General features: G+C 37.5%; 2 protein-coding genes across 2 annotated transcripts; one reads left to right on the top strand and one right to left on the bottom strand.

Moving 5' to 3' along the window:
* Window positions 1-3,227: 3,227 nt before the first annotated feature.
* On the top strand, window positions 3,228-3,660 carry OCT59_002896 (uncharacterized protein; the record flags this gene model as incomplete). The annotated part of the gene is made up of 2 exons (XM_066145257.1): window positions 3,228-3,342; window positions 3,431-3,660. 2 exons carry the CDS (start codon window positions 3,228-3,230, stop codon window positions 3,658-3,660), a joined length of 345 nt encoding a protein of 114 aa, XP_065995996.1.
* A 4,638-nt stretch (window positions 3,661-8,298) lies between these two features.
* On the bottom strand, window positions 8,299-10,131 carry OCT59_002895 (uncharacterized protein; the record flags this gene model as incomplete). Its single annotated transcript, XM_025327069.1, has 1 exon — window positions 8,299-10,131. The coding sequence occupies one exon, from the start codon at window positions 10,129-10,131 to the stop codon at window positions 8,299-8,301; it is 1,833 nt and encodes a 610-aa protein (XP_025173082.1).
* Between the last annotated feature and the right edge of the window lie 2,992 nt (window positions 10,132-13,123).

Below are 13,123 nucleotides of genomic sequence, written 5' to 3'. Positions count from 1 at the left end.
ATGACAGTTTCATGCCAGCGCAGTCTAATACTAGTGTGTGGCGTAGTAAAGCATAGACTATCTATTTACTAATTGGGATATAACATTTATAAAAACCGTAGCATCATCGTTACAAAAAAAATTACACACGTGATATGTATCTACTGGATATATCCCATGGCTACGGCAAATGTACCATAAGTAATGCTGGACAAAGGTAAAGAGACAGGAGAATGATTTAGCAATTTCTTCACAGAATTGACAAATAGGAATCAACTGCAGAGAAGAATGTAAGGGAATGAGTTCATGGGATGTGAGAACGTATTCCAGATATCGACCACGTAATAGAACAGGGGGCGTGGAATTATTACGAAGTCGATAAGCTCGATTGCGTTCATAGTATATTTTACTTCGTGGGTAAAGCCCAGGGGTTGTTTAGAAAGTGCATGATCGTAAAATAAATAAGGGGTGTTTGTAATAGGGCGAAAACCGAGTTAACCCAAATTATCCAGTATCCCTTAAACTGTTTCTGGAGCAAATTGTTAAGAGCCGAAAAACTTTAAAGAACATTCAACTGTTTATATCATCGATACACTAAAGATTTCGTTACACTGAAGATTTTTTCATGCATCCCAAATGGACATCTTGTCTATTAATTGTCTATATGAACGTCTACATGAACGTCTTGCCTACCCGGAGGGTAGATGGAATCTAGATCATAACATCGAAGGTCTATTTAGTTAGATGTCTTAGGAGTTATTCTCCTAATTGTTAAGCGGCAAGAGTCGAGTCCGAGTTCAGAGTATCGCTGGAATGATCAGACATTTTGTTTCTCAATTTGTGGGATAGTCGTATCTAATTCTTCAACTTCTACATTGAATACCACTAAGAATTACTGAAGTACTCAAAAATGAGTAACTTCTGTATAGAGAAGTAGTTATACTAGAACGTGTTCTCAGTGTTCGATTCTGTTCGAAGTTATCTAGGAGATACACTTCCCAAATACTAGAAAGTTAACAGAGAAAATAAAACCAGGAAAATGGTAACTAATTTATCCCCCCAAACAAGGAAACAGTTATCACGATCAAAGTTACGTGATTTATTTCCGACTCATAACGGAGCGGATATCGTATACGAAACGCATATGGTATATCTTGTGAATAGTTTAGTGCGATGATCATGTATATCATGAAAAATAACCAGCAGGGGCAGTGGGTAAACAATGGAAGTATAATATGCGAGGTGGTGTAAAGTTAGAAGGATAACATAGAACTCATGGGAAGTATTCCTCGTAGCTAGCTCTCCAATTACCTGCAATGTACGGGTGTCTTGTTATCCATTAAAAACTTGCAATAACTCACTATGCTCCTCGTTTTTGTCTACTAAAAAGTGATCATTGTTTCTTTCGTACACGTAATGATGGACCTCTACTATAATCCCTTGGTTAATACCTCCTATTATATAGAACTATTCCTATCGGAATACTAACTAATTTGTGTAATAAGAGTTCCCGTGAAATTTCTACAGTCTGATACCAACTACGTTTCCATGATAGCAAGAAGTAACATACGATAGTGATTAATCAGAGAGCCCTCCATAATTAGGAGCACACTAATTGTATGCAAAAAAATCCCTGAAAGGCGCTATTCCGGAGGAACTCTTGACAGAAGTGTGTATGAATTTCGAGCGAAGTGGGGAATTTATACAGGGGCGCAGTCCACTACTCGAGAACAAAATTATTTAGGATGATGAATGTGGGAAATGGCCATATTAGGCAGTTCTAATGTACGGTGGTGATCAGTCAGAGAGCCCTTGGCTGGGCGAAGCCCACGCTCAGGCTATTTCTTCGAAAGGCCACGCCAAGCCCCTCTTTCTTTTTCCAGTGGAACCCGAAGGAAAAATTATGCTCACCACTGTATTTTTAGTGAGGGGTGCATAATTCGCTCATAGAACTGGTGACCCTCTGGGAAAGAATGTACCCATTAATTGGTTATCGATAACAATCATTTCTACGTTATTACCCCCATTGACGAACAAAATATTATGCGCATCTTCCTTATATGAGTTTTACCTAAAATAGCAAACATGTTAGTGTACTTAATAAAGTAACACACAAGAACTTCAATTAAAGAGGATTTTATCAAATTTTAACAGACAAAACGCTATATAATGATTATGCCTTCAGTTGATCTTTGTAATAAACGTCCGCTAAGCTACAAGCGTCCATGCTACAAGTGTTGTCAATATAGTTCCTGCATTTTTGACATTAGGACAATAAATTAGAATTATTTGTATTACGATTTGTAATACATTTCATGAGGGCGACTGAAAACTACATTTCACGTGGATATGCATCTTCAAACACGAAATTCAAGATAAACCTTCTCGTATATATGTACGCAATAAACATAGATACTGCTTAATGTACGTCTATTCTAATCAATAACTCGAGGCGTAGTAGCGAACATGTGACACTCTGTACAATTGTTCAGAGTATCATATGACTTCAGGCGCAGTAATAGACATGTGCCCGTTATATTCTTCGCAGTCGTTTACGTTATTCTTCCCTGCTGTCCATTCAAATTCTTCTCTAGTCGTTCACGTTATATTGCTCATGGCATCATATAACTTCAGGCGTGGTAATTAACATGCGACACTCTGAAAAATTTCTGGTATATACAACTCCGGATGAAATGCCCTTCTGGTGCTTCTCACCAGCTACGGCGTCGAACATTTGTCTTACCAATCATCTACAGTAATAGAGAGTGTTTTTTGAATAGTTAAAAAATGTGAGCAAAAACAAGGACGTTCTAGGAACATACCGAAGGTAGATACCGATGGTAGACTTCATCAGTGAAGCTACAATTATTTACTTAGTTAGTTAGAGTATTTATTGTATTTACATAGATTCCTTCCCCGAGCTCATTTTGTAGACTGAAGTTTTTTATACATTTCTTCTGTGTTCATTCCATAGACCTTCAAATAAGTAAAAGACAAAGTTCACGCACAAGAGACTTGGCTCTGGGTTTAGAATATCATGTGTCCGTAATGTAGATTTATTTACGTTATTCATGTAATCCATTTGGCCTATAAATCGATGGGTAAATATTTTCCATCGTTTGCACGGTAGTTTCCTATGTACGCATAGGCCACAGACACGGCAGATATTTATTAGCTTTACTTCGACTGGGAATCCGTTTGACTAAAAAATGTTTTCGAAATATTTTTTGTTTCTTATACATATCAAAATGCCAGAAAAGACAGAGGATTCTAACAAAAAAAAGGAAAGAAAGAGTTCTACTAACGAAAGAAGATATCGATGCGATCAGATATGCAAAGATTCTCAAAGGAGGGCGGAAGAAGGTCATGGATCACTACAAAATAAGTGGTTCAAAAGTTTCGGCAATCTGGAACACAGACGATTTTTATAGACATGTATCATACTACACAGACAAAAACACTCCTAATTTGCCGGAATGGTATATAGCGTTACCATCAGATAGTGCAGTTTCATTTTCTAAAGGGGTACAGGATGCTAAAGCGTCTCCAGTAAATAACCAATCTAACACGTCCCAATCGTCACAGAGCAATGAAACAGCGTTTTTAAATGAGAAAATGAAAGAAGAAAAAGGCAGAAATGGAAGAAATAACAAGGGGCAGGAAAATAACCGAAATGGATAAATCCAAAAGCGATGAGACTGGAAACGCTAGTAGTGTAAGATACTCTCCGTTTGCCCAAGGACACATGAATAGGGCGTCATTACGAAACATAATAGATAGTGAAGGACATCACAACAGATTTTTGCTAGATGTTTCCCAGGAGAGTTGTAAAAATTAATATAGGACTATAAGTTCACAATAACACGTGGACATGTCATGAACGCAACTTCATGTGACCTTGAGTGAAAACCACCCGAAGGGTGTTCTTGCTAATCAATTACGCTTATTATTCATAACGTATTAATGATTGCTGTCGATAATAGTGAACTAATTCTACAGTGCTAAATAGTTAATCAATAGAAACAACATTCTTTAGGAAAGCACCTTAGCGTCTCACCTACTTGACCACCAGTAGAGAATTTTTTATTTTTTAAACCCTTATGAAAAAAATTCAAGATTGTCTACACTGCGTATTCCCGAAGGGTGAGCTTTATCCACAAAGTGATACTAAAATTCGGATTAATTAAGGAATTGTAAAAAAATAGTTATCAATAAAAATTGTTAATTTTTTAGAAGCTTAATGTCAAATATAATTTCTCAGATGTAATGCAAATGTTTGTACCACTTTAACCATATTTGTGTCTGTGTCGCAAATGACCTTGATCATCATGATTTGTTTATAATACAGAAGACAAACGGATTGTTAATTATAACTAATAATGTGCACGGTAGTCGCTTATTAATACCTTGTTGTAGGACAAAGAAAATGGATGAACGCAAAATTATTAATACAGTGCCATACTGCCTGAAAGGTACGAAGTAGAACATCTCGTAATTTTTTAGTAATCGTCGTACCTTTCCGCCATGTGAAATATTTCGTAAAAAACTTGCTAATATCCCAGAACTAATGTCTGCCGCAATGCTCTTGAAAGACAAACCGTATTACTGACTTATGTATTAATTAACAAACAACGAAAAAATTGTGTAATATATAAGGCGGTATTCGGTTTACATAAAACATGTATTATAATATCTCAAATAAAATATAACCCTTTATTGCCGTCTAACACTACTAGAAGCTAGCCCTCAGGCTTCACCTTCTGCGTGTTACCAGGACTTCCTGATGAGGGTGGGCCTACACTGTCTTTGAGTGAAAATCTCTTCGGAAGTCTTACCACTTAACTGTAACTACTTGTATTCGACAATTAACTATGCCTTCGGTACAAATGTCTAAAAGAATAAAGATGATCACGAGGGTATTTATTAGGGATTTAGTCGGCAACGAAAAATTATGGTTATAATATAAGCTATCATTACAAACAATAACTAGGATTAATAATCAGTCTATTGTACACGAAGCAGATACTTATCAAATGTCTTCGAGTATCCGTAAATATATATTCAGTGATATAGGTGACATTGTAACGTCAACGTTCTGAAGAAGATACATGTGTTCTTGTTTGTACATACGTACAATGGTGGACAAATGAGGTTAGTAATAGTTACTAAGGCCCGTTACCAATAAAGTAGACTAGTAAAATACATTCCAATAGTACTCCAGGTGTACAGAGTAGAAATCTGAGCGGAGCTCACGAAGTGGTGCACTTTAGAAAAATATATGTAGTGCAATCTATCGTTTGTATCATTGAATCATCCACATAGCTTAACAGAGCAAGCGCACACGTGTCTCGGTTTTTATTGTAGTAGGAGTAAGGTCTTATCATGGATTAGAGTATTAAAACAAAACATTACCCGTATTTTTGTACCTAGTTCTCGTCTAACAAAGTAGTAAATAAAGGAATCTCCTCCGCACGGCTTGATCGTGCCATAACAATGAATGTTTTTTATTGTACCTTAGTAATGTAGCATGTAATACGCCATTACATCCACGGCAAGCTTGTCATTATATGTCATTATATAAAAGAAAGAAAAAATATGCCATCGATTTTATACCACACCAGCTCGCTAGTGACCAAATACGTTCTTCAGAAACGCTTTGTACCAATATTTCGTCAAACGTCACTAGATTATTCTAGTTACAAAATCTTTGATAAAAGACTGCGTACACAGTACTAAATAGTGCAGGTAAGTTTAGTCTAACCGCATGTTATTTTAATGGCGACAGAGAAGTAACATGAGGGATAACATGAAAAGTAACACATGGTTAGCAATTATGTTCGTTTCGTACTGTAAGATCTCATTGACCATCTTGAGTGGAAAAGGTATACTTGCGAATCTCTTCTCATGTCTAACAAAGTACATGATTTTTATACCTGAAGAGAGCCCTAAGGATGGAATCCAATCATATGTTCTTTTATGTATTGTACTTCACTCAAGGTGCTCACAATAACTTGTCTGTACTTTGTGTCACATTATATCCTAACTTCGAGACTCTCATACGGGTCATACAGCGAACGAGATGTTTAGTTCAGAAGTTTGAGTGACTAAAAGCAGAACCAGAAATATTCCCATAAGAACCTGCTAGTAGTTTAGCCCGGGTTTCCAATGACTGAGTACAAAGCGGAGGTATCCTAATCGGAAACTTTGCTAATAAGAAATCCTATCCGTTCTTCATATGTCTTATTCTTATGCGAACAATAACCGAGGCAATTTTCCTCTGAACTCGTCGTCTATACCACTCACATCAAAACCTGCGCCAAAGTCTATGAACTCTAGACCGTTACATTTTATTAGCACCAATCTTATACTCTCTACTGTCACATTAGCATTACATGGAAAAAAGATGTAACGCAAGTTACTTCCGTAGTCGCATGCAGCTTGCATAGAAATTTCGGTGATATTGCATTCCCATAATACAAGAGAGTCTAGACGGGCACACGTTCTGCACAACCACACAATCGACGCATCAGTTAGCTTACAACAGGAAGCTATGTCCAATTTTTCTATGGTTGGCCTTAATACAGACAGTGCGAACATCGCAACATCCGTGACGTAATAAGAGAATCCCATGTCTAGTCATGATGAGTGGATGAAATTTTTTGCTACCGAAATTATAGAGCGGTCGCTGATTTGGTTTCGTTCATCGACAAACCTTATTTAGACATCAGTGGACAAATACTCGTGATCGCAATAATATCACATCATCCACCCCGCAATAACGGACGTCTAGACACTGCAAGCTGAATTGATTAATTCCGTTAACTGGACTTTTGACTAAAAAGGGAAAAAAGGTTATTACACCAGCTCTTTGTGTTCATAAAGTCGCCAGTTCCATAGAAACATACTGAGTACAGTGCTGTGCAATCACCTAAACGGAGTTATCCATGATTATCCGAACACTATTGTACGTATGAAGGGTAAAAGACTTCACCAGGTACCATATTTCTCCACGAAACGGGGTGGACATTTTTGGATAGTGGACATAAATCATGAGCTACTTCATGTTGTTTTTGCTTAGGTGAATGACTACTTTCTTAAATAAGGGGCAATGCAGAACCAGCCCATGTTTTGCACACATACAGTGGTGAGCATTATTTTTCCTTCAGGAGAATAATTTTGCTCTTCGAGCAGTGGGCTTCGCCCAGCCAAGGGCTCTCCGACTGATCACCACTGTACATAAACATCGTTACTAAAAAATAATAAGCAACATGTATCATTTACAAACGTCATGTAAAAAATATGCACTTTGTGTCACTAGTGGCAACTTATTTAAGATACTTAATCACGTAATTATAGCTCTAAGTGATTTCCACATCGAAACGACTCTTACTAACGAAATTGTACCATAGGTACGTATAAGTTAATTGTAGGCAAATAGCTTCTGCTACTAATTGTGACGTTTTTAGCTACAACTTACATTTATTGTCCGCCATTTTTTCGGTATTTGGCTGTGCTGAGTGGCCCACTTACTCAATAGGTTTATTTACTATAATTATACAAAGTATGGCATAGTAACCTAAAATCATTAATTGTCCATACGAGATAACTTTTGACTCTATACACTCAATAAACGTGTACAATACAAACGGTCTAAGAATATCTGGATGTTGCCCTACCTAAAAAGTGCCACGTAGAATGTACGTTTCTACTTTGTACTCTCTAGGTACGTAGTAGGTAGGGCAAGAGTAGACCGAGCAAAACACGTTTAAGTATTGCCTCGCAATGTGTTCTTAATGAGGTACCCCTGTCTCCGAAATGGATTGCGAAGCACTCTCGAAGAGGGAAGACATGAAAGACTTTTAAATGTGAGGTAACATGAGAGAACATAGGCAACAGTTATTAACTACATAGAATAACATAAAAAGAATAGTGGAGTAGACACCAGCCTTAGATTATCTCTATGTGATTCACACCTTGGGTGACCCTCAGGACTGTAATGCACCGGATTATTTAACTTGTTTCATATGCTATTAACTTTCTTAGTACCTTCTAGGCGAAGCCCACGAAGTAGAAATTATTTGCTTTAACAATGTCGTGCCGTAACGTGAACACTGTTTTTTACTCGGCAATCACGTTCTTTAACGTACACAAAAACCCCCATGTTATTGTAATACGTATCCCCCCTATGTTTTTGTAGTACGCATTCCTCCCCATTTTTCGGTTTTATATCCCACCTTTAGATAACTAAATTTGTCGTGGTAACTGATGTGTCACTTCGACGTTCGGTTGAACATGGTATTCCTGAGAGAAGTGGATAGTTTACTTTTCTGGTTTCCGATAGCATATTTTCTCGAAACACCCTTCATCACATATAGTGTGAGCCCAGTGACCGAGATTTTGACTATTACGGAATGGAATGACTCCACACACATTATCCCATTGATTATCAACTATCAAACGTACCATTTGTAAATTAGTTGTTCGAAAATAAAGCATGCTATTATTATGATTGTCCCATGGCCATTGACAATTCTTCAGATCCATGATTAGTTTCGGCCTGTTGTCTACTGATCTAGTAATTTCTTTATTCTGATTACCTCTACTGTGAAGGGTTTTTCTGCATTCCCATGTACATCTTGCTGCAGTATTTTTTCGGGAGAACAAGACACTTGGCAACGAACATTTTCCTTTACCTGGCGATACGTAGTGCTTAATCCTCGTATTTGTATTCCGGTGCGTTTCAGTCTCTCTCGAACTGCGTCGTCCATATTTTTTACAGATACCGAGAAGAATAACTATGCAATTTATTGCAGTGTAGACTGCTGAAGTGTTTTGGTCGATTGCATGGGTCCGAAATTTGCTGGCCGATGATTCAGTAATAAAAATGGTTGGACAAGGAATGGACACGTAAGAAGAAGTTTTTGCCATGGATTGTTGGCCATTGCCCACAGTAATGTTTTCATCAGACTCTATAGGAACTTCACCTAAACTGTGTTCATGGAGTATTTTTTCGTTCATTCCAGTGGACTCCGCAAATGCAACGGAGTTATTGCATTCTACAATTTTTCCTGTTTCTTGTCTTAAGCTGACCACAGGTGCCTGAACAACCCGAATGGGTGCATGATTACTTGGTATGTCCCCTTTGTCGGCAGGGATGATCACATCATGCTGAGCGACGGAATGAGTATTGCCACAATAATCAGTATCACTCTTGTTTGCTATTTCGGAATATCCGCAAATACCTTCTGGAGGGGACTGTGGTATGGAGGATGACTGATAGGTGTTTTTGAGGCGAAGTAGTTCATATGCGGTGGGGTCTTGCATGACAGAAAAACGTGAAACGAACAAATCGTTCTTGTCAACAGAAGTACGGGTGTCGAGAAATTGGCTATAAGGTGTGATACGTTTATTGTTGTCGAGACTAAGTAAATATGAACCAGAAATGCCAACAAGCTGGTAGATATATTCAGTAGGACGTGCAATCAAAGAACTAATGTGGCAAGGAAGTGAGGCACAGAGTCTTTCACGGAACTCCGCACAATAGGAATAGTTCGGAAAATAGAACGAAGGGGTTTGGATATGAAAGAAATAATGCCATTTCCCGTCTCTTTGTACAATCTCGTCCATAACTACAAAATCATCCAGCGTCGAAGGGATACGGGCAATGTTAGTGTAATCAGTGTATTCCGTGCGAAATATTTTTTGCATTGTGTCGAGTGTAGTGCGAAGAATCTCCACAATCTTAGTGCCGGGGTATCTAACATCAGAGGATACACCAATCTCTATGACAGGTGATTGCGGAATATCGTGAAACACAACTTCTTCGAAGCATCGGTATTCTTTTGGTGTGTTATCGAGCATTTCCCAGTATGTATCCAAAGAGTCAAAAATGATGTAATGTTCTTTGTAATGATCAAACACAGTCAGTTTCTTTGACTTAGCAAAACGAATATACATCTCCTGCTCATCACTGCAGTATGTCTTGTTTCGTGCTATCCAATGTCTATAGATATCCCTTTCTTCTTCCATAGTACATAGGTTACTTTTCTTTACTTCGTAGGCTCTGCCTAAAATATCCTCAGTATCCATCACATGCACGTATCTTTTTTCTACTTCGTAGGCTCTGCCTAAAATATCGTTTTCGTTATCCATTGTATGAGTATAACTTTTCTTCAAATCGTTTTCATAGATGTAGTGTTAGTGTGAGAAGAAAGTAAACTGAATAGAACTCTACAGTACACTGGCAATAAATGTGCACAATTGTGAAGAGACAAGGAACTGTTATCGAAAAAGAGTAAAAACGAGTATAAGAGCTAGTTTCACTGAAACTTGCCGAAGGGAGAATAATTTTCTCTTCGAGCAGTGGACTTCGCCCAGCCAAGGCTTCCTGACTGATCACCACCGTAAAACAAAAAAACAGTTTATACAAAGTTCAACAGTGCCAAATACTGATGTATATGCTATACCAGTTGTCCTCTGTCAACAGATATCATCTGCAGTCAAATTTGCTATCCACTTGTATGTACCTCGCAGTCTGCAACAAACGATCATACGATTCATAAGTTTTATGAACTAGGTAAATTTCCTTTGTTTTTTCTTGGAAAATGAGTCGTGAGCAGTGCGGCTTCGTAATTTGTCGAATAGTTAATTTGAATCATGTGACAATATGTGTTGTCCACTTATTTTCTTCTCCGTAGTAGGTGAAAATATTTCATCACGTGCAGAAAGTCATATGATATACATAGTCATATGATGCTCTGAACAATTGTTTAGAGTGTCACGTGGCTTTATACAGTGGTGATCAAAATATTTGGAATGATAAATGTGAAAATAGCCATATTCGATAGTTTAACGATTTTTTGTGTATTTACCTCTTCTTTTTTGTATATGTTTGTCTATCATTCATTTACGTAATTGATAAGTGTATGTGCCCCTAGAAACCTAGGTTCCTAGAACTTCATCTGTAAAGGTTTCTCTTTAGAGTTCCTACGGAATAGGAAATGCCTGGAGGGCATTACTTCGTAATGTGTTCCCAATACTGAATGGTAAAAAATGAATACAGAGCGTGGTTAAGCGGCAAGACGGTCAGGTTGAGCGACAAGAGCCCTTGGCTGGGCGAAGCCCACTGTCAGGCTATTTCTTCGAAAGGCTACGCCAAGCCCCTCTTTCTTTTTCCAGTGACACCCGAAGGAAAAATTATGCTTACTACTGTACATGCAAACATTCGTACCGAAATTCCATAGACATCATTGTAATCGTTATATTTCTGAAAGGAAAGCCTCGAGATAAACAAAATAATACAATCATCGTTACTAAAAAATCGTACTAGCTATATGAGGGTTATTAAGAGGTGATTCATTAGCTATACGTGGGAAATCAGTATCCAATGACTTCCGCATTCATCTGGAAAATGTGAAATTGTTTGCAAAGATAACTCCCATTAGTGACCTTTACTATGACACATTGACACGTTCATACCGAGTAACTTAAATGCATTACGACTATTCGTTACAGAGACTTATAGTGTTATTATGTTCGAATAGGCATCTTTTCCACATTGCGGGGTACTCCTAGTTATTTATAAAGGAAATGCATACATTCCATGTCCCACAAAAACAATTCGTGAATTGCTATATTGTTTGTTATAACGTAGAAATACCCGTCCATGATCATGTATTACTATATTAATGGAGATAGAAATGCATGATAAGTCTCTTTGTCTTAGATATTTTATTAAAAAATGCAAGTGCCTGGCAGCTGGAAAACTGTTCCATTATGAACTATCGGTTAGTGTGGATTCTATCATCTATCACGTGTTACATTATACTATAGAACAGAGTATAACGTAACCAGTTTGTATTGTAAATTAACAGAAGTTCTGCAATCAATTTCGACAATATAGAAATGAAGGGGACTTATTGTATTAAGTGGGAGAAACGGGTTTGGATATTTATGGAAATTCAGTCTGATTCGCTTACGCATGACCATGAATTCTCCCATGTACAATGTTAAAAAACAAAAAAAAGAACAGATTGGAACTCTTCTTTGGAATCATTTTACGAATTCGTAGTTCTATGCGCCTCAATCTTGGAATTGATTTATAGGAAACGGCTCATTTGGTGTAGCTGAGACATTTACCTCGTTTTCAAAGATACATTGTGCTGAGCGCTATCGAAGGCTTTTGAGGTCGCATTTTCAGAAAGGGTTTTCCGGGACAGTGAGTCTTCGAAATTTCTATCACGTGTTCATCTTTAATGCTCCAGGCTATGGCCTCTGTAAACAGGTCCTATCCATCAGCAACAAATTCACACGTTCGCAGGCCAAATTTATACCGGGCTCTGCTCAATAAGTAATGGTCCACAGAAAGACGCAAAATTGAGATAATGGTTTCAAATTAACAAACTGGAGCCATGCCAATATGAAAATACCCTTCAGTGATACTATTATGCCCATAATTTTCTTTGTTCCGCATGAAATCGGCCCATGTCATTTTCCTTCTGAAGGAAGTGGAGATTCTCTTGTATACTCCGCATTTACTTACAGTGTTAAAAAATATAGTATTATGCCAACACAATGTACCACTGCAATACTTTTTATATTACTGGGCACTAAATTAATTCAACTGGCCAAGCCCATCGCTATGATATTACGATTATCGCAGACCGAAGTCTTGGTTCAGGTCTTATTTTTTATATCGTACTCTAAAATATACGAAGTTAATGTTTTGTTGGCATTCGGTATGAACATTTCCAAGTTTTTTTGTTTTAGTGCAAAAAATGGTACCTCAACTACAACATGCGGTTTTTTTTCAGACGGTTGTTCATTCCAGTAATTACTAAGTAAATGTGTTGTATCTAGTTGTTCAACGCAGGTGCAACCTATTTCCTGCGTTTGTAATATGATCTTTGAAATCACTTCACTATGTACATTACAATTGTGCACTTTTAGGAGTATTAAGTCGCTAGAATCCAAGTCATAAAATCTGTTTTTACTCCCCCCCTCATTGAAGATCATTTCTCTAAGAGTTTCAACATGATTTGTGTTATCGATGCTGATAACAAAGTCTGAAAGATCCTTTCCGACATGTTCAGAGAACCGACAAGCTAAATTTATGATCATTGATTTGTGGATGTTGATTCAGTAA

Source organism: Rhizophagus irregularis, chromosome 11, assembly GCF_026210795.1.
Source record: "Rhizophagus irregularis chromosome 11, complete sequence".
In the NCBI taxonomy this organism is placed as follows: domain Eukaryota; kingdom Fungi; phylum Glomeromycota; class Glomeromycetes; order Glomerales; family Glomeraceae; genus Rhizophagus; species Rhizophagus irregularis.
This window is presented reverse-complemented; position numbering and strand designations above follow the sequence as displayed.